Source organism: Suricata suricatta, chromosome 16, assembly GCF_006229205.1.
Source record: "Suricata suricatta isolate VVHF042 chromosome 16, meerkat_22Aug2017_6uvM2_HiC, whole genome shotgun sequence".
Classification (NCBI taxonomy): domain Eukaryota; kingdom Metazoa; phylum Chordata; class Mammalia; order Carnivora; family Herpestidae; genus Suricata; species Suricata suricatta.
This window is the reverse complement of record NC_043715.1, coordinates 51066209-51088008: the sequence shown is the minus strand read 5'-3', so window position 1 is coordinate 51088008 and position 21800 is coordinate 51066209. Positions and strand designations below refer to the sequence as shown.

The 21800-nt window shown below is 54.8% G+C and overlaps 1 protein-coding gene across 2 annotated transcripts; it reads right to left on the bottom strand.

The window, feature by feature from the left end:
- Nucleotides 1-5467: 5467 nt before the first annotated feature.
- Nucleotides 5468-21058, bottom strand: SNRNP70 (small nuclear ribonucleoprotein U1 subunit 70). 2 transcript variants are annotated; one of them, XM_029924659.1, is made up of 10 exons: nucleotides 20849-21058; nucleotides 19931-20087; nucleotides 18308-18370; nucleotides 18141-18195; nucleotides 13305-13369; nucleotides 13077-13139; nucleotides 12458-12539; nucleotides 9137-9238; nucleotides 6375-6462; nucleotides 5468-6265 (listed from the first exon to the last, which is right to left on the bottom strand). In XM_029924659.1, the coding sequence occupies exons 2-10, from the start codon at nucleotides 20075-20077 to the stop codon at nucleotides 5641-5643; spliced, it is 1290 nt and encodes a 429-aa protein (XP_029780519.1). In that variant the 5' UTR covers nucleotides 20078-20087; nucleotides 20849-21058; the 3' UTR covers nucleotides 5468-5640. The 2 variants fall into 2 exon arrangements, with proteins under 2 accessions (XP_029780519.1, XP_029780518.1); XM_029924658.1 differs by having other exon boundaries at nucleotides 5468-6292; nucleotides 20849-21057.
- Nucleotides 21059-21800: the final 742 nt, after the last annotated feature.

Genomic DNA, 21800 nt, shown 5'->3' with positions numbered 1-21800 from the left:
CGGCCCGACGTGCGCTCCCCTCCCCGCGACGCGGCCGCCCCACCTGCTGCCACGCCTGTCTGGCTGTCCTACCCACAGCCGCCGAAGGGCTCGGACTCCGGTTTGCGACCCCTCCTCTTGCAGCTTCTGTTTGCACTCCCGTTTCGGTCTGCCCTGCCTGCCACATCTGTCCACCCCGTTTCTTTTTCCCACGTTCGTTAGACAAACGTTATGTTAAACATCTGGACACACTGGTGAACAGGACAAGCCCATTGCCCTCAAGGAACTTAGTCTATGGAGGAGGGGAAGTAGGCAACCGACTCCGACGGTGATAAGAAATTGGGAGTAAGGAAGTGATGATCTAGGAGGGACACGGACAGAGTCCTTGGACGGAAGTTCATCAGGAGGTGGGGCGTGGATCATTTTCCAGGCAGAAAAGAGCCCACGGGGTAAACATTGAGTGGTTCATGATGCTGAAAAGGTAGGCAGGACACAGGAATTACCATGAAGCCCAAGATCATCATCGTGTGTATGCCAACACACAAGGCCATGCATAATGTGTAAAATGTGATATTCGAATGTGTATTTTTAAGATCCGTGCAGCCACCGTGTGGGGACTCGACTGGATGGCAGTCAGAGTGGAAGCAGGAGGCTCTCCCAGCAATCCCATAATGGCTTGGAGCAGGACAGAGGCAGGGAGGATAGATGGACAGATTTGGAAATGTTGGGACATGTCCTGGTGATTCACTGTGTATGATACTAAGGTGCTGGTGCGGCCCCTTGTTAAGAAGGTCTATTCTGGAGGAGGAATACTGGTTTTATTTTGAATCTGAGGAGCCTGTGCAGCATCCAAGTCTGAAAGCAGTACTGAGAATTTGGACAAAGGTGGTGAATAAAACCAGAGGAGTGGACAAGAACAGAGTGCAAGGTAATACAGAACGAAGAGGACCTAGGACTGCAAACATTTCAAAGTGAGAAAGAAGATTTAAAAAGGAGGAGGGCAGGCACCTGGGAGGCTCAGTCGGTTAAGCATCCAACTAATGCTCAAGTCATGATCTCGCAGTTTGTGGGTTCGAGCCCAGCGTCGGGCTCTGTGTTGACAGCTCAGAGCCTGGAGCCTGTTTCGGATTCTGCGTCTCCCTCTCTGCCCCTCCTCTGATCACTCTGTCTCTCAAACATTAAGGGGCACCTGAGTGGCTCAGTCAGTTAAGTGTCTGACTTCAGCTCAGGTCATGATCTCACGGTTCATGGAGTCAAGCCCCACATCAGGCTCTGTGCTGACAGCTCAGGGCCTGGAGCCTGTCTTTGGATTCTGTGTCTCCCTCTCTCTCTGACCCTCCCCTGCTTGTGCTCTCTCTCTCTCTCTCTCTCTCAAAAACAGATTAAAAAAACCATTAAAATTTTATTTAAAAACGAAAAAAGGCCAGGAAAGTAGTAGGGAAACTAGGTGGGAGAAACTGTTGAGGGGGTGCTTTTAAAGGGGGGAACTGGGCAATACTACCGGATATTCTAGCGAGGCCAAAGGAATGTAGGAGATGTAGACAAGACCGGAGAAGCCTGACTGTTGCCTGCCCGCACCATTAGTTAGATGGGGGATATGGAACCCAGGAGAGGGCTTTGGCAAAGGGAGAGAGCTAGTTCAAGTTTGCCTCTCCCTCTCTCCTTCATAGTACGAAACATGTTTACTGTTAAAGTAAAACCCAGTAATACAGAAGGGCTGGTATTGAAAAGCACCTGCCCCATCCCCGTCCTAACTCTCCCCACTGTACGGGGCAACTTATGGATGTTCAATCTTCTAGTTGCTTCTGTATCTAAATAACATGCTATTTCTCAATTTAGTAATGTTAGATGTTAGTAATAGATTTCATATTGATTTTTCTGCTCTTACAACCTTGCCAGTCTCTTCCCACGGTCGTTTTATGCTGCTGGATTTTGGGGCCATCCGCAAAGTGCTCGTGGTATGTCCAAATATGTAATGTTTCCTACAGAGCCCGAGTAGTGTTTTGCGCCTACATTTCATTTCCCAGACAGCTTCTGTTTTTGTTTTTTCTTTCTCTTGCGCTTTTTTTTTTCGATGTGCTTTTCTTTCATCACCTTAATTTCCCATCACAAGGGATTTTACTGCTTCTTTTTTAGACGGGTTAATTGAAAAAAATTGACAATGCAGCACTGTAGAAGTTTAAGGCCTACAGACAGCACGATGGTTTGATTTATGTAAATTGTGAAGTGAGTGCCATTGGCTTAGCTATTGAACCTTCTTTTTACCCTGAAACCGCTTGGAGAACTTGAGTCCTCTGACCCCTCTCGGGATGGAAGTGCTCTTTACAAACTGCCTAACTGGGACTTTCCTCCACTGCTCTGAACTACATCTCGTTTCCTCTCTTTTAATTTTTTTTTTTACATTTTATGTTTGTTTATTTCTAAAGGAGAGAGAGAGACAGAGGATGAATGGGGGAAGGGGCAGAGAGAGAGGGAGACACAGAATCGGAAGCAGGCTCCAGGCTCTGAGCCGTCCGCACAGAGCCCAACGTGGGGCTCAAACTCACGAACTGTGAGATCTTGACCTGAGCTGAAGCCGGACGTCCAACCAACCAACCGAGCCACCCAGGCGCCCCTAGTTTCCTCTCTTTTAAATCCTCTGTTTTGGCGATGTATATCCTGTTAACTTCCTTAAATGGTCGTGAGATTTCTTTTACTTTCAAGAACTTCGAATTCTTTCCCCCCGGTATTTCTGATGTCTGTAACAGGAGCAGTTCAGGTCTTGTGGTATCTGAGGGATTACAGAATGCACCTCAATTCTAGACTTGTTACTGTGTCCAGCTCTAAAGTTTCCATTTGACGTTTTTCTTTTAAAGATCGCAGCTCTCAGTGAAAGCTCTCCATCCTGGCGGCGCCTGGGTGGCTCAGTCAGTTACGTATCCAGCCCTTGATTTCAGCTCAAGTCATGATCTCATGGGTTGTGAGGTCAGGCCCTGCGCTGCCATCATGGACGCCACTTGGGATTCCTTCTCTCCTTCTCTGCCCCACCCCCACTCCAGCAAGGTCCCTAAATAAATAAACAAACATTAAGAAAATAGCTCTCTAATCCTTGCCTTGTTTTGTGCACACACAGAACCTCAGAATGCCTGGGTCAGAATTCCTGGGTCTGTTGGCTGTTTTTCCCTTGGTTTTCAGCAATGCACATTTTCTAGAGTGCCTAATGATTTTTGAGTTGATGCTGAGCACTGTGAACTAAAAATCACAGAGGCTCTGAATGAGACCTTCCTCCAAAGGGCTAAGCCGTCTCCTGGCAGGAAGAGCACCTAAATCCTGACGAGGTCTGCTTTCAGGTTTCCTCGTGCCTGCTGTTTCACTTGTGGCTTATTCCAATATGGTGGTGCTCCGGGGATCTCCAGCACGGTCATTGGTCCCTGCAGGGTGTGACCCCCAATCCGTCTCCGCCAGACCTGCGAGGAGGCCGCTACCACCTCTGCTCAGCGCTGTGGCTTCCAACTAACTAGTTCTTTCCCTTTGTGGGGTGGGTGCTTGTACTGACAGCAAGCAGTTTAGCAGCTGGCAAATGCCTTGAGCGGGGATTGTGTGTAGATCCGGGGGCTCAGTGCCCCATCTGGCTCAGCATAATTTTGCCCTCAAGTCCAACCTGCATAGTGTGACCTCTATGAACACAGCCCAGTAGACTGCCGCTTTGAATCTGTTCCCCCAAACTAAACTGGTAAACGCCTTAAAGGAAAAGAGAGGGTGTTGGCTTTCCCTTTCTTAGGCATTGGACTCCGAGTCCAGGTTCCCAATGCCTTGCGCAAGCTCCTTTTACAGCTTGTGTCGGGTCTTTATACGTAACTGGCCTGTGCCGTGCTAGTCCAGAGCACTGTTCTTCAGAGCAGATTCCAGAAGTGCAATTGCAGGGCGCCTGGGGGGCTCAGTCGGTTGAGCGTCCGACTTTGGTTCAGGTCATGATCTCACAGCTCGTGGGCTTGGGCCCCGCGTCAGGCTCTGTGCTGACAGCTCAGAGCCTGGGGCCTGCTTCTGATTCTGTGTGTCCTTTTTTTCGGCCCCTCCCCTGCTCATGATCTGCTTCTCTCTGTCTCTTAAAACTAAATAAATGTTAAAAAAAAAAAAAACATTAAAAAAAAGAAAAAAGAAAGAAGTGCAATTGCAGCATTTGGGAGAGCTACAAGAATATACTAATTAGAGGCACGGAGTTCTTGTTTATCACCTAAAGTCTTCCTTCCAGGGCCAGGTTTTCCACTTACCTTGTGGTTTCCAGTTGCAGGATTTTCTCAAATGCCTGTCATCTTTGTATGCTTAGGAAGACTGAAGCAGTTACAAGCATAATCCATGTGCTTGGTTTTCAGCAATGCAAGTCCTAGTCTTTCTAGAGGGGCGCCTGGGTGGCTCAGTCCATTACGCATCTGACATCGGCTCAGGTCTGGATCTCATGGTTGGTGAGTTTGAGCCCCACATTGGGCTCTGTGCCGTCAGCACAGAACCTGCTTCAGATCCTCTCTCTCTCTGCTCCTCCCCTGCTGGCACTCTCTTAAAAATAAACTTTAAAAAAAAAGAAAACCATAATCCACGTGTGTTTAATAGGCTGTCTCTGGGTTATCCGGCCAAGTTTGCTTTTAGACAGAGACTTTTCAAAGACCCAAGTACCTCCTGCATTTGCCTGGGCGGGAACTGCGTGCCTAGCTCGTAAGCATCCTGAGTGCTGAAACAAGGAAGACTGGACGGATTCTGGAAGCTGTGTCCTTGCTGTCCTTGTGGCTGTGGTCGGGAGCTGCTCCAGGGTTCTGCAAGGCTAAACCGCTTCCTTCTCATGGTCACCGACTGAAGCGTCCTCACCACCACCTTAGGTGATCTGTCCAGAGACCTCCCCTTTCCTGTGAATCCTCCAATCACAGCTGTGTATGAAGTAAAAATACGCTAGGGGGCGTCTGGGGGCTCCATCAGGGAAGCATCCAACTTGACTCAGGTCCTGAGTCCCACATCAGGTGAGCTTGAGCCCTGCTTCAGGTGAGCCCCGTTTCTCTCTGCCTCTGTACCTCACTCATGGTGAACTTGCCATCGGGAGCCTCAGGCCCCTTGCCCCCCGGCCTTGTGCGGCTGTCCTGCTGCGCCCCGTCTCCTCCTGCAGCCTGTGCTCACATTGCATCCTCCCCCTTCCCTGCTCTCCAGCTTCCAGCCTCCACAGCTCCCCTTCCACAGAGTAACCTGGTGTCTTTGAGCCCCACCACCACGAAGACGGGTTTCGCCCACAAGAGAGGTGTAAATGACATTAGACCAAAAAAAAAAAAAAAAAAAAGTAAAACCCCCCATAAAGGAATCTGGGGCCCTGATGGGGGAAACCCTTACAGGGTACCTTATCTCACCTTAAACAGCTCTGGGGTAGCGGGGGTAGCCCCAGCCCTGGGATGCGGCCAGAGGAGGGCTGTCGCAAGGGGACCACCTTCTGGGGAAGACACTAAGTGCCGTGAAGAAACCAAGTTGCTCATTATCAACAGGAAATTAATTTTATTTAAATCCAAGGGGCCACAACAAATAAGGGGCCACAACGCCTACCCTGGGCTGGCAAACTTAGGTGGTGGCCAAGAAGGTTGGGGGAGAGGATGACAGCAAAGGGATGGGTAGGAACGCGTCCAAACAAAACGGAGGAGGCGGCCCTCTTCACTCTGGCGCAGCCTCCATCAAATACCCGTTCTCTGGAGCAAGATACCCATCGCCTCCTTCAGACTCCATGTACATGTCTCGGCTTTCGTTGCCCAGACCCTCCAGCCCGTTGTCCTGGCCGCCGCCACCCCCACCTCGGGCCTCCTCCCTGCCCCGCTCACCACCCCGCTCCCCCCGCTTGTGCTCGCGATCCCGGTCTCGGTCGCGGTCCCGACGCCGCTCCCGCTCGCTCCGGTGGCTCCGACGTCGTTCCCGGTCTCGATCCCGGCCCTTCTCCTCTGGACCGTCAGGGCCGTCAGGACCCAGCTCCCCAGGAGGCCCGTCATCGGGAGGCGCATCACCAGCCTCAGAGGGCTCTGCCATGTCGCCGGCACCTCCGCCACCACGCAGCTCTTCCTTGCGCTCCCGCTCGCGTCTCGCCCGCTCCCGGCTCCGGCTGCTCCGTCGCTTCCGGTCCCGGTCCTTGTCCTTGCTGCGTTCCCTGGAGCGCCTCCGCTCCTCCTTGTCCCGACTCCGCGAGCGCCGCCGCCGGTCCCGAGAGCGGGAGCGTCGCCGTTCTCGTTCCTTGTCGCGCTCGCGGCTTCGTTCCCTGCGCTCCCGCTCGCGGTCCCGGTCCCGGTCCCTGTGGGGAAGCGGGGAGGGGCCGGGCCTGGATGAGGGGGGCAGAGGTTTGCGGCGGGGCTCCCCCACGTGACCGCCCGCCTCCCAGGAAACCAGCTGCCAGATCTCACCTCTCATCATAGCGGGAAGTGTCATCCCTGCCCGAATGCCGGATGTTCACGTCGGCCCCACCTCTTCTGGTACCACCGAGGCCACCTCCTGGGGCGGGGAGCAGGCGGGAGAGAGGGTCAGCCCGGCAGGGCACTCAGGGAAGGGAGACAAGGAGCATCAAAGAGCAAACAGAAGGCCTGCAGCCTGACGGGCGTTAACAGGACAGCCGTGTTTACACAGGACTCCACAGGACTCGTGTTAACAGCACAGCCTTCACAAAGCGCCGGCTGCTCAACACAGCGCTCAGACTCCAAAGCGCATCCTTAACCTCCGAGGCCACACAGCCTCGCAAACCCCATCTGCTCAGCCGCCTCCCTACAGACACAAAGCCCAGGACTCAACGAAAAAACGCCGGCAGCCTCAGATCCTCCAATGGCTGCTTCCCACCGCCTTCAGTCCAGAATCTCCACCACGCGGCCCCTGGGTCCTCACTTTCAGGCGGCTTCTCCATCCCCTCATGCTGTCTGTCCCCATTCAGTCCCACTCTGGGGGGATCAGTCACTGCTCCTCCCTGTCTGGTTCATTTACTCCCCCTATGGGCATCCGCCTGAACACCATTTCCTCAGCGCGGCTCCCCACAGTTTACTCCCAGACCGAACGCTATTTCCTTCCTCAACTCCGAGGCGGAGCTGCAGTGTGCACCCCTGCGAGCCGCCCGCGGCCTCTCCGGGAGACCAGCCCGCGGTGTGTCAGGGCCACGCCTGGCTTTGCGCACTGTCACCAGCACATCACATTAAGTATCTGTGTACAGCAAAGGACTACTAAGGAGCAAGAGAGAGCACCTTCTTCGGACGGGAAAACAAACTCAGCCACTTGCCCACATGGGGACGTGGCAACAAAGGTGCCCAACTGGGACAGGGCTCCCAGCTGACTCCGGAACTGCCCTCTCGCGCACCATTCTGCCCCATGCAGGCCTCCCTTCCGTGTAAGGAAAGGGCTTTCAGCAGTGCCGGGTGAAAACTACGGGCTGCTCGGAGAACATTCTAATAGGCACAGGCAACCGACTGGGCATCTGCAACGTCACAGGTATGGCGCAGACTGTCTACAACTGTTGGGTCACGACCTAGCAATGGATCGCATCATCAATTTGATGGGCTGCAACCCAAAATAAAGGGCGCCTGGGTGGCTTATCCGGTAGAGCGTCCGACTCGAGCTCAGGCCATGATCCTGCAGTCTGTGGGTCTGAGCCCCATGGCAGGCGCTGCGCAGACGGTATAGAACCTGCCTGCGATTCTCTCCCTCTTTCTCTGCCCCTCCCCCACGCTCGCTCTCTTACAAACATTTTTCAAAAAGATAATTTCTGTTCATAAAACTTTGGCTTGGGTTATAATTTTGCACACATACATGCTGCATCAGGAAGTACTGGGTACTGCTATCACGAAGTTTGAATGACAACTGACCTAGAAGATTCCAGGACTCCAGGATTCTACCAGTACCGGAAACCGCACTCTGAAGAACTCACTCCACCCCAGAAAAAGGAGGACAAGAGAAAAACCTACTGTTCAGAGAGCCAGCAGGCAAGTGCGGTCTCTGCCGCCCGGGGAACGTCCTGGGTGGGAAGAGTGGGCGAGAGGCAGGATTGAGAGCAGAGCACTGCGTCCCCGTGACTGGCCTCCCCGGGGAGCACCATCTTCCCGGGCGCCTGTCACCCCCCTTCACAGGAGCACGTCCTTAATGGGCATGTTTGGACTGCAGGACTTCAGAGCCAGGCCCCTGAGATCCGTGTGCCCGAAAGCGCAGAGCCAGGACGACTGGGTGTAAAGCAGGGCGCAGCCTGGGCCGGCGCAGGGCAGGGCCACCCAGAAGGGCCAAGTCTGCACAGACAGCAGGCGAGGCAGAAGCAAGCTGCGGGGACACCACAGGCGGCTCCTGGCAGCGTGGAGGTCTGGCTGCCAGGCCCTCTTCAGGCCCACGGGTGTCACACATCTTTGGGATCCAAAGGACCCCCGCTTCTCTATTCACAAGGCTCATTTGTGCTTTAAATACCTCAAATGTATTTCTGATAGTTGCAACCAAACTGACCTTGACTGACACTGAATGACAATCACAGCCAGACAAAGACAGTCTGCGTATGTATGTCTTGCTCTTGACTAAAACGTGGTAAGGGCGCTTAGGTGGCTCAGTTCAGTCACACAACCGACTCTTGATCTGGGTTCTCATCAAGATCTTATGGTTTGTGGGATTGAGCCCCGGGTCCGGCTGGGTGCTGACAAAATGGAGTCTGCTTGGGAATCTCTCTCTCCCTCTGTCCCACCCCGCCACCTGGCTTTCTTTCCCTCTCAAAAGAAATAAAGATTAAAAAAACCTAAAAGTAAAAACACTGTAAACAGCTAGTAATCAAACAGGCATTTGCTGAGCCAATGTACTAAGAGAGAGCAAGAGCAAAGAGTAAGTGGATGTGAGGGTGACATTCACAACCCCACCAGGAGCTCCTTGCCAAGCTGGGCATCTGGTATGCTGAGCTCGGTGAACTTGGAGGTTACCCCCACTTTCCAGGATAAAGAGAATGAGGCAGAAACAGATGAAATCCACCAGCTAGTGAGTGAGGAAGCCAGAAAACGGCCCCCAGGAATGATGGCGGCCATGAGAAGACAGGCTGGAGAGAGGAAGGGAAGAGGTGCACGGCCACACAGGCAGGAAGACGAAGGGCTGACAGAAAGTGGCAGAGGACGCAGCCGCAAGGCAGGCCCACTGGGGCCCAGCCCGGGCACGGAGCGCTCACCTAGCCGCCGGGGCCGCCAGCCCTTCACAGTTCGGCCCCTCTCCACGTCCACGAGGACCCTCCTGCCGTCAATCTTCTTGCCATCTGCGTGCTTGTAAGCGGCTGCAACAGACGTGGGGGGGGGGGGGGAAAGAGTCCCCAGAGGGTCCTCTAGTCAAGACAGGGCCCGGCTCTGTGGCATCCCCACCCCCATGTCCCCATCACAGCACTCTGTGCGCACATGCGCGCACGCACACACGCACACACCCACCAGACAGCCAGGCAACTGACAGCCAGACCGACCCTCTCCCAAACCAGGAGAGGCCTGCTCCATCTTGGTACTTGTTCAGCACCCCCCAATTGCTACTGGGGGGAGCAGGACTGCCCCCCCCACCCCCCCCACCCCCTTTGGGCCTCCAGGCCCTGCCTACTCCCACTTGACAGAGCAGCCCCCTCCTGCCCAGGCGGCCAAAGTCGCTGCAAAGAAACTGGAGGTTAACTTAAGGTTGGACTCTGCTGTGGGGGAGGGCTCCTCCACAACCCCAGGCATGCACCCTAAAACATCGTGCTGGGGGAGGAGGCCCAGCTGGGCCGCACTGCACCCCAGTTCACACCGGTTTTATTATTATTTTTTTGTGTTTTGGGGGACGGAGGTGAGCGTGGGGGGAACAGACATCAGAACAGAAAATGAACCAGAAAAGGGTGGGAGAAATCTTCAGGAGATGGCAGGGAGCAAAAGGGTAGGGTTCCGGTGCTCCCAGGGGGCCTGGAGGGGCCCCCTACAGCAGGTGGGGGAGAGGGAAAGTGGAGGGAGGCATGGGAGGCGTGCGGTGCTCCTGACAATCCCTGCCTTACCTGAGCAGACTGCCTGACACCCAACCCCAGCCTCCGCCCCACCTCTCCCTCCACAGCCCCTGCTCAACACACGCTGGGAGGCCAACCCCAGCCGGAGCCTCTCAGGCAGAGCGAGGGGTCGAGGGGGAGATGTGGGGTGAGGCACGTTCCTGCTCGTGGCCAGGGCACAGCCACACGTAAGCCCAACCCAGGGCCTGTCTCACACTGGGCATCGGGAAGGCCAAAAAAGTCCGTTTCCCACCCCCAGCCCTGGCCTAGGGAGTCGTCCTCAACCAACCACAATACCCTGCCCCTCCCCAGCCCGCTCCCCCCCAAATAACAACCAGAGGAAGAGAAAAAGGTGCCATTTACCGATGCCGGCCTTGCGGGTGTCCAAACCGAGCGGGATGGGGGGGGCTCGGCAACTCCTGGGGGCCTGGCGAGGAGGCGGGCTTCCCGGGGGGGGACACGGGACCGCTTACCTGGAGCCCCCAGCTTACCTGAGCACGCGCACAGACCCCTCACCCACCACCATGGGGTCAGCTAAAGCTACGGGGAGGGAAGTGGGGGGTGCTAGGGAGCCAGTGGAGAGGAAGAGGAACCACGTCTCCTGCACCACCTGGAGGCAGGCAGAGGAAGTGGTAGACCCCAAAGAAACCTCATGGAGGCCTTGAAAGAGGGGGAGACAAGGATTAACGTCAAGTCTAGGAGCTGGTAAAGCCCAGGGACTACCTTGTTGCATTTTAAAAAGGCGGCTGGGGAGGCCTCAGTGAACCTGTGCGCTCTCATCTGTCCCGGTCAAGTCCACGCTGAACTAGGCACACGCCCCGCCCCCTCGCAGCACATAGAAGGACTTTTCCAACTGGAGCTCCACGCTCCCTCCCGCCACCTGCCGCTCAGAGGATGCCACCCAAGGGGGCAGCCTTGGGAGTCCAGAAGATGGCGTGCAGCCCAGGATCTGAGGAGGGGCCACTCGGGGCCCCGCACCCAGAGGAGGGTAGTGGGGGGATGGGACTGAAGGACCGGGACCACAGTCAGGCAAAGGAACCCTGCTCTGGTTCAGTGTCCCAAACCCCAGAAGAGGCCCAACCCAGGAGTACCAGCAGAGAAACCACGGGACGTGTGTGTTTCTAGGCTTGTCTTCCTCTCCCTCTCTTAGGTCTCTACAGACAGCGGAAGGGTTTTAAGTAGAACCTACGACACCTCCAGCCCCTGGCAGCTTGTCACTCGGTCCCTCCCACACTCCAATCCCCAATTCCGTGCACTCTGCAGAGCTGCTGGACACCATGGCCCTTCGGGAGGCCTCGACCAGGAGAAGGTGGACAGAAAAGGGGCACGGCACCCTGAATCTAGCAACCGGAAAGATTCTCCAGGGCCACCACAGTGACAGCCCCACAGAAGCACGGGGGCAGGGAGCAAAGGGTTGAAGGGTTCCACACGGAGCCCTCCCCCAACTGCGTCCTATCTTTAGCATTCCTGTAACCTTCCCACTGCCACCACGAAGCCAGGTTAAGTCAGGGGCTGGGTGGAGCCCAACTGGAGAGGCCAGATGCCTTTCCCATCAGAGTCTGTCCTTCCCTTTCTGGGAGTGACAAGATTACCAGAGAGCCTACGGACTGCGGGCAGGGGTGGCAGGAGGGACAAAGGACATCCCAACAAGGAGAGGGTTCCGGGTGCGGGGAGGCTGAGGGGGCGACTAGGGACGGGAGGAGGGAGGCCTCACTGCTCCTGCGCTGCCTGGCTAAGCTGGGCTAGTGTGCGGTGCTGAGTGATCTTACCCATGATACAAACCCTTATACCAACCATACACTGAGGTGTTGTAAGGGGAGCGTAAGCATCAGCTGCAAGCCAGCTGCGTGGTGGCTGCAGTGACAATAAGAACAGTCAATTAATACGGCGGCCCCTGGACACGCCGCAGCCCTGCCCGCCCCCACCCACCCATCCCTGCCCATGTGGACGCCGCCGCGGCCTCAAAGGGGGGCTTTGGAGATGTGGGGGCAGGCGCCGAACACGCCTACAGGCCCACTGCCCACTGAGGAACAGGGTGGGGGGCCAGGGGTGGGGAGGCGGAGGGTCGGGTGGCCCAGCCCCAGGTCTGCTGGGGGAAGAGAGGGCAGGTTCAAAGGCCAGTCCTCATTCCAACCTGGCCGCCCCCAATTCTGGTGGGGGGAATGGGGAGCGGCTCCCCGAACACCCGACCCCCCCCCCCACACCCGGCTGGCCCCAGCTCCCACCTAGTTCCCTCCTTGCCCCTGAGGTTCAACGTGTGACACTTACCTCCCCGGGTTCACACACACACACACGTTGTGGGGGATTTTGGTTTTTGTTTTTTAAAAAACACGTATATATAAAAAAAAAAAAGATATATCAGAAACAGAGGGAGGAGGAGAAGAGACATCGCTAATGTCAGGTTTGGCAGGGCAGGGAGTGGGGGACAGACGACGGGAGGGGGCTGGGCGGCAAGAAGAGAGAGGGTCAGAGGGCGGGGCTCAGGCCAGAGGTACTCACAGTGCATGTCCCGCTCATGTTCGTACTCGATGAAGGCATAGCCGCGGGGCTTTCCTGACCGCTTGCTGTAGACCATGTGTATCTGCGGGAGGCGCAGAGATCAGGCCCCAGATGCCAGCCCCAGATGCCCACAGCCTGTCCCTGTCCACGAGGGCCTAGGGCGACAGACGCCCTCTCGGCGCCAGGCTCGGCAGGGCACGCACCCACCGGTCTCACGCCCTCATGGCTGCTTGGGGGCCCTCAGGGCTCTTCACGGCATGTCAGTGAGACACGGAGCCTGGCGCCACATTAGGAGGCAGCACACGCTTCCACATCTTCCCGAACCAGCCAGACCTAGTTCTAGTTCCGAGGACCTGACACTCTGTCCTGACTACCCGCCTCTGCCTTCCGGCAACAGAAGCCACAGACAATGGTAAACAAATGGGCCTGGCGGGTTATCGCGTCTTAATTTCACTCCTGCTACCCAAAGTGCACTGCAGAGCAGCACAGTCACTGGAAACACAGCCCACGGACTCTGAAGCCCTGAAATGACAGGCCGGGTCCTCGGGGCAGGGAGCCAGCCTTCTTCCGCCCCGCCACCCCTTTCCAATTCAAATACTCCCAGCCCCAGTCCACTCACTCTTTTGATAGGTCCGTACACCTCAAACTCTCTCCGGAGCTTGGATTCTGTTGTGTCGTAATTCTACCAGGAGACAGATACAAAGTTAAGTGAGAGAAATTAGCCATCCCAAAACCCTCAGAACATTCCAGGACCTAGCCTAATGCCCTTTGTCCCACACCCAAGCTCTCAGCAGCCCAGGGTTTTTGGGCCCTCTGGGGCTCCAGGGCTGGGGAGCTGGGGACTTACCACTCTAGCCACAAAGAGTGTCTTGAAGGCATCACCCTGAGCATTGGGATCATTGTGAGGGTCCCCTGTGCAGAAGAAAAAAATGTGTAAGTAAGAAATGTCAAGTTTAGGCTGATGGGTGGGGAGGGGACAGGGTGACCTCAAGCTGCCACCAGATGGGGGTTGCGAGCCTGAACCTCATTTCAGACCTACATACACTAAACCCCAGTTCCCTCCAGGTGAAGGCCGGGCACCCCGAGGCAGCCTGAGTCCGCCGGGTGCAGACCTTTCACACTGCCGCCCAACAGCCCAGCTTGCAGCTACAGCCCCCCAGGAACCTGAGCTCAAAGGCTGGGAGAGAGCCTAGCAGGGGCCACACCTTGCTTTCTGCCTCATGACCTCTGTGCCCCAGGGAGAAACCCAGGCCTGGGGCTGGGGTGCACGAGATGCTGGAAAGACTCTTACTCCCAGCTTTCCTACCAGGAGGCCACTGATGAACAACCATCTCCTCAGAAAGGAACCAGAATCCATTATAAAACCAATTTCAGGGGGGATTCTGATGGCTCAGGCTTGGGAAGAAGTCCTTTTCACAGAGTGCCGGAGCCCAAGCACACACGGCACCAGCCAGCGCAGAGCGGGCAGCGCTCCCACGCCGCACACAGCACGGCCCTTAGTGTGAGCAGCCACAGCCCAGGAGAACGTAAGGAAGAAAACGTTAATAATTTATTGAACACATAATTAGGCCCAGACACTGTGCTGCATGCTGAAAATGAATCCTCCTTCTGCAAATGGAAACGAAACCAAGGACAGAAGAGGGAAAACGTCAGAGCAGCAGAGAGGCGCAGCCCCCCCTCACAGGCTGGGTGCTCCGCCTGCCAGGCTCTGTGAACACCCCCACGCCAGCTTCTCAGGAACACAGCCTGTGTGTTGCAGGAAGCCAGAGAAATAAAGTCGCAGATCTGAGGGGACTAGGCTGCAAACACAAATGAAATTCAAGATGACTTCAGGGAATGTATTAAACCCAGAGGACTGAGCCCGAATTCAAAGGAATAACTATGTGGAAACTGATGGCGGTCCTTCAAGACAGCGCCACCTCTGCACCTGCCTCTCCGCAGCCCGCCCCAGCCCGGTTCCGAGCCGCCCCTCATCCTTTGGAGCTGTCGTCTTCTGTGCCCTGCCCTCTCAGTCCGCAGCGGACTGCTCTCGTCCGCCTTGAGCAGCGCTGGCGAGCGCCTGGCACCGTCGCGGGCTGCCGGGGATGCAACAGCGAGAAGACAGAAAAGAGCCCTGCCCTCTCGCAGCTCAGACGCTAACGTGGGGCAGCGGGCAGCGAACTCGCTGAGGGAGTCGTCTGGTTCTATCACACAGTGACAGACCCAGGGCAAAGAGTTGTAACGGGCAGGTCAGAAAAGCCCTCACTGGGATGAGGACATTTGCCTGAGGACGTGAAACTATCGCGGTGGCAACAGGACCCGAACCTGCCAACCCCAGGCAGGGCAGTGGCGCTCAGGCTACAGTGACTGCAGGAGGGCGGGGGGGAGCGGACGAAAGCCAAGCAGCAGAGATCTGATCTTCCTGCCGGGCTCATGGAGGGAGCCGGCAGCGCCCGAGGAACACCGCAGGACTCTCTGCGGTTCTCGCTTATTCAAGGGGCCACCCTGGAGTGGGACTCATGGCAAAAGCCAGCGCAGCCGAGCCAAGAGCACCCACTAACCTGAAAAAGGAAGACGTCGGCAGGAAGAGGGCGGCAGAGAACTGAAGCTGGTCAGCAGCTCAGTGAGGGGCGCACCTGTGCGCACAAACCCAGGGAACCCTCCCGGGCCGGGCCGGCAAGTCTGCCCTTGGGAATCCCCTGGTTAAAGGGATTATCTAGGTAGCAAATGCTGCTCAGAGAACTGCACTATAGAGAGGGGAAGCCTGTCTAGACTTTCAGATGGTGGGAAAAGTATCTCGGAACTCTCCTTGGCAAGTATACTGTCTTCAACGAGCCTCGCTTTTCCTTATCTTAAGAATGGGAGTAATAACCCCCACCACACTTGGAAGCTGTGAGAAGCCAACAGTACGAAATACCCCAACTGCTTAACAAGGGACAAGGCCCCCTCGAATGGTAGCACTTCCCCGTGACGAGGCAGAGCCAACTTCCGTAGCTGGAGATGGAGGCTCTTGGGGCCACGAAAACCCTAATGTACTTGACCTATTCTTTCTTCTTTCCAATTCGGCAGAAGTTCAACCTTCTATGAACCAACTTCAGTTATCAACACATGGCCATGTTCGTTTCATCTGTACCCCCATCCCATCAAAATATTTTAAATAAAACCCCAGATCTAGCGTTCCAGTCTCTAACAAAGACTTTTTAAAAAATCATAACCATGTACTTTTACTAGACCTTAAAAGGTTACGGTCAGATCCTTAACCTGAAACCCAGGGTTCAAACGTCGTCCATTATTTTCAAAACTGGACTTGTATAGTTAGCTCACTATTTTTAGTGCTTACTTAAAGAAAGTGCACATGCGCAGGGCAAGGGGACAAAGATCTGAAGCTGACGGGAGAGCCTGACACACGGCTCTGTACCCACAAACCAGGATATCAAGACCTGAGCCAAAGTCGGACACTTACCGACCAAGCCCCCAGGCGCCCCAATACAGTTAGATCATTTAAATCAGGATCCAAACAAGCTTTACGTGGATCACTTGCTTGACCGATCTTTTGATTCTTTAATCAGTCTTTAAAAGGGCTCCCTGTTCTTTTTCTTTGTCGTTTATTGGCTAAAGATACTAGGTTATAACTTCGTTTATATCATCTCCCACACTCTGAATTCGATCAACTGCATCTTCACGATGTGGATTAAAATACCAATATCCCATCCTTAAAGTGTGGAAAATAACTCCCAAGGGGAGAAGTGATTTATCCAAGGCCACCTGGCAGTTAAGTGGCAGGATTAAGGTTAAAATACGCGTGGGTTAGACTGCAAGGTCTGTGCCCTAGCAATGTAACCAAGACCCCAAATTAACTGCTGCTGACAATTCCGTGTGCCACGCCCTACAGGAGCTGGGGCCACGGTGGTGAGCAAATCTCACCCCAGCCCTGCTCCCCTGCAGCAGCTGTGACCCCACAGTGTAGAGATGGAGATCTTCAAATCCCCCTCTGCAGACCGAAGCAACCAACCTATGACAGGACTAAGGGCTTCCAGTGAACAAGGTGACTCAACCTGAGCAAGGAAGTCATGAAAGGCTTCCTTGACAAGCAACAGCTGACCGGAGCTACCAAGGGCTCTCACACATAAATCAAGGTGTCATCAGAGACTGGGGGAACAGCCTGGGCAAAAGCCCAATGCCAGGGGACTATCCCACAAGAATGAGGCGTGAGAAGAGGCCTCTGTGGCTAGAATGGGAAAAAAGCATGGTGCACAAAAGGTCGGAACAGGGGCATGAAAAAGACTTTGGTCTTTATGCCTAGAGCAGAAGGATGCTGTTAGCAGAAAATGATCCAAAGTTGTACTTTAAAAAGATCAGGGGCAAGGACGCCTGGCTGGCTCAGCCGGTTAAGCCTCCGACTTCAGCTCAGGTCATGATCTCGCATTCGTATCCGTGGTTTCAAGCCCCGTGTTGTGTTAGGCTCTGTGCTGACAGTTCAAGAGCCTGGAGCCTGCTTCGGATTCTGTGTCTCCCTGTCTCTTTGCCCCTCCCCCTCTCATCCTCTGTCTCTGTCTCAAAAATAAATAAAACATTAAAAAAAAAAGACCAAGGGGGCCCGGGTGGCTCAGTCACTTATGCATCCGACTTCGGCTCAGGTCATGATCTCAAGGTTTGTGGGTTCAAGCCCTGTGCCAGGCTCTGTGCTCAGCTCAGAGCCTGGAGCCTGCTTCACATTCTGTGTCTCCCTCTCTCTCTGCCCCTACTCCACTTTCTCTCTCAAAATAAAATAATAAAGACATTAAAAAAATTTTTTTAATGAAAAGACCCAAAGAACTTGGTGGAGACAGACATGTAGGTAAACCAGTTAGCCAGTTACTGTGTGTCTAGGCAAGAGAAGACCTGAGTGGTGAGAAACATGGAGAGAAGGGTCAGATCTGGGACATTCAGAGAGTAACAAGAGGCAGGTCGTGGTGACAGACTGGAGAAAGGAGGAAAGAAAGTGTTAAAAACAAACCGGGTGGTAACAATAGAGATCATGACTTGCAAGGCAAATGGCCATGTTCCAGTGAAGAAAATATCCAAGGAGAGCAGGTGCGTGGGTGGGAAGAGGAAATTCTGAATGCGGTTTGGACACTGGGTCTGAGATGCCCTTGAGGCATCTGAGAAGGGACCAAAAGGCAGCTCTAGTGAGCCAGCGCTCAGAGAGCTCTCGGCTAGATATCCAGGCCTTTAGACGTTCGACATCTGCCTCAGACCCCTGAGGAAACCTTCCACTCCAAGGAAGAAGGTTCAAAATGACACAGTTCACCAGCCTCACCGGTGTAGAAGGAAAACCCAAGTCCTCCGACTACAACGTCCTTACTCCAACGAGAAATAAGAAAGGGCCGCTTGAGACTGCCGTGACCCTCTGTGAAGTCTGATTAGCGACTACGACTCTAGCTAACAGATCTGTCCCGCAGCCCATGACACCCAGCTGGTGGTGGGTGCCTCTTGGAGTGCACGCCCCTGTGCAGTGAGCGGCCCGAGGTACCAGGCCACCCTCCCGCCAACCCTGACCCCACACTGTACTTCTTACATGCCTGAACTACAGAGCTCGGCCAACTTTGTGGGCTAAAAACGTCACCCACCCCACCTTCCCAAATTAGAGTCCCGGGCTGGATAAGTGGAAGAGAAATGCAAGAGGGTTTGAAGAAAAAGAGACAGGAGAGGAAGAGAGACTTACACATTTTTAGCTCTGTCTCCACTTCCTGCTGTCGCCGCTCAATCTTTTCCCGTCTCTGTCAGGAAAAAGGTGGACAACTGAATGCGGAAAAAGTGCCCTGATGTCAGGGAACATCCTGGAGAGAAAGTGGCAAAAAGGCTCGTGGCCAAGATATGAAAATTATATACCTTCCTCTCCATGCGTTCCTCCCGGGTTTCTGCTCGAGTTGGGGGAGGGGCATCTCGAGGGTCCTGGGAACAAGGAGAGAGGTGACAGGGTAGGAGGAACAGGGGGAAAGTGCAAGGGACACTCACCCAGAAAACAGGAAGTACCTCAGCCACTCACGAACAAGCAAGTATGGACAATTCCCAGGCCAGTGAGGTGGGGGAGCAGCTCAAAACATGGTCCACGGACCAATGCTATCCACAAACTGTTCTTGGTCTGTGACCAGAAGAGCAGATTATCACAAGAATTCAGAAACTTCTACAGCAACCTGATAGAGTACTTTCATGCCCACTGAAATTAAAACTTGATCTTGGGGCACCTGGGTGGCTCAGTCAGTTAGGTGTCAGACTTCAGCTCAGGTCATAACCTCATGGTTCCTGAGTTTGAGCTCTGTGCTGACAGCTCGGAGCCTGAAGTCTGCTTCCGATTTTGTGCCTCCCCCTCTCTCTGCCCCTCCCCTGCGAGCTCGCGCTCTCTCACTCCTCTCAAAAATAAACATAATGAAGAAATAAAAACAAATTAAAACATACAAACTTGATCTTTTATCCTCTGATCTTTCTTTAAACATACTAGCAAAATCAGAATGATCCGTTTGTGTTTATCAAAAACTCCGATCTGCGAGAATTGTCCCTTATCAAAGAGACTGGGACCAGGGCAGACACAAAAGGGGTGGACAGCGAAGTTCAGAGCCAGTGACTGGACCCCTCCGGGGCCAGGGCAGTTCCTGAAGGTCTCCCCAGCCATCCAGTCAACGGAAACTGCCATATGACCCACATCAACAGTGCCAATGGCCTGTAGCCATTAAATTAGTTTAATTAGCTAATAACACTTCCCAAGACCGGTTCACCGAGGGTGGCAAATCCTACTCGAGAGCCAGCCTCCTGTTATCTCTCCACTAACTTCTGCTCTGCAGCTGCCTCCGCCTTCAGCGGCCCTTTCTTACTTGACGACAGAACTTTCCTCTTCTGACTCCTGGCTGTGTGCCAGCATCTCTCAGGTGTGCGCTAATGCACTTTACAGGGTGGACGTTGTTGTGCCAGTTTTACAAACGAAACAAAACAAAACAAAAAAATGGAGGACACGGGCCCAAGTTACATATCTGTGTTTTCCCTGCAGTTACGGAGCGGAAATCCTCAACCCCCCTTGAACATCATTCCATTAATAACAAAGCTGGTCGACACGGTAATGCTTAAGTTTTGCCCACTACTTGGTGCCAAGACCTGTAACGGGTGTTGCAGGTAATTCTCCACCCACACTGCGAGGAAACTACTACCATCCCTTGGCTAAAAATTAAGAAACCAACTAAGAGAACACACCACCTGGCCAAGGTCACGGGGCTGATACACGGGGTGCCAAGGACTGCCTGACCCCAGAACCTGAATCCTCAGCTGCCGGTGACCGAATTCTCGCAAAAACCCTACAAGGGACGCATGATCAACCCCATTTAAGACAGAAAAACTGAAGATCAGAAAGAGTAAGTCCCTCTCTTAAATCACCCAGATAGGAAGTGGCCAGAAACCGGTCCCCCAATTCCAGCTCCCCAGCCTCCGAACCCAAACTGCAACAAGTCTGCTCAGCCCACTCACCTCAAACTCTCGGATGTAGGGCGCGATGCCACAGTAAGGTTGATTGTGGTGTTTCTCATGTGGCAGTTTCTCCAAGGGTGGCAGGTACGGGATAGGGTCACGGGGAGCAAAGAGGGCCAAAAGGTTGGGTGGCAGGAACTGGGTCATCTTGCCAAGTCTGCGAGCAGAAGGACAGTTAGGGTGACCTGAAGAAGACGAAGCCCCAACGATCCCGACTCCCCCCCCAAAAAGAGAAAAAGGAGTAAGATCTCAATTTTAAAATAGGTTTTGTAAGAACACGGAATGATCGGACCGCTCACGGGAAAGGATGAAATCTGAACGAGAAATATAGACTCTTGGGTGAAAGCTGTGGGGGGTGGGGAGGGTGCGTGAGGGGGAGGCAAGGCCGGTGAGGAAAACCATGACTGGAAAAAGAGCGGATGAGAAACAGAGTCTCAGGGTTCCGAGCAAGGATCCGTGGGGCTGAGAGGCCCTCTGCGAGCGGGGGACGGGGCTTAAGGATCCAAAGCAATGGCGGCGTGGGTGGTCCCCCACCTTGGAGAACAGGTTAAGGGGGCGAAGGTCGCAGTAAGTCCCCGATCAAAGGAAGAAGCGCATAAGCAACAAGCCCCTCGAGCCAGGGGTTTGTGGGTAATAGATCGAGGCCCCCAAAGGCGAAGAGAATTATGGGTAAGGGTCCAGGAGGCCGCGGAGGCGAGGAAGAAAAAGGTAACACACCGCAAGGGCCTGTGGGTAAGGGACCGGGAGAGCGTTGGGAAGAGGGCCTCAGGGACCAGACGACTCTGGGTGAGGGGTGCAGAAAGGTTCCGCGGCGGTGGCGCGGGAAGGGGGCCCGGCCGCGGGGAAAAGACTAGGGCCCATCGCAGGGGGTTGTGGGTAGCTGCCCCGCACCCGGTAAGGCCCCTCAGTCTCACTCACCCGCCGCGCGGCGCCCTCCTCGGCCTGGCGACGGTCCGGGGGCTCGCGGCGGCTGCGGCGGCCCCTCACCAGCAGGGACTCCCGGTCTGGCTTCGACTCCAGCGGCGTCCGCGTCGGTCTCCCTCCGTCGCCCGCCTAGCGCGCGCACCAGGCCGCTCCTCACGAGCCCGCGCGGCCTCGGCTCGCGACAGGGGCAAGAGGTGGAGCCAGCCTCAAATCCCTCCGCCGTCCGCACTGCGCACGCGCGGCGCGATCTGGCACAACCCACACACAAGGACCTGGCGGCGCTACGGTACTGCGCACGCGCGAGGCCACTTCCCCGCCCACAGGCCCCTTAAACTCCTTTGCCGCGGCGGCCTACAGGCCGCAGTGCGCACGCGGGTGCCGCACCAGCCCCGGCCCCCACCACCCTCCGCTCTGTGCTCCAACCGCCTCTGTGCGCAAGACTCCTCGATGCTCCGCCTCTTTCCCTAACACACTTCCCGGATCTTGTACGCATGCGTGTGTTGTGTGTACGACCAAATACCCTTCCGCTGCCTGTCAAAGAGTCCGCACATGATTGATGCTACGGTGATGTCTAGCCTGTTAAATCAGTAACTGTTCATCCAGCGCCTAGTGGAGTGCAAGGCACTGCTTGGGCTCTGGAGATACAGCACACGACTAAGGGAACGTGTTTTTCTTCTTGGAGCCTACGTTGTCCTGAGGAGACGATAAAGGCATAAAAAATAAATAAATAAATTGGGGTTTGTGACCAGCACATTAAAGAAAAATAAGGCCAGGATGTCTGGGAGGTTCAATCCGTTAAGCATCCGCTCAGGTCATTATCTCCCAGTTTGGCCCCGCTTGAGGATCTGTGTTGCCAGCATGGAGCCTGGAGCCTGATTTAGATTCTGTCTCCCTCTCTCTCTGCCCCCCCCCTTCCCCACATACACACTCTGTGTGTCTCTCTCTC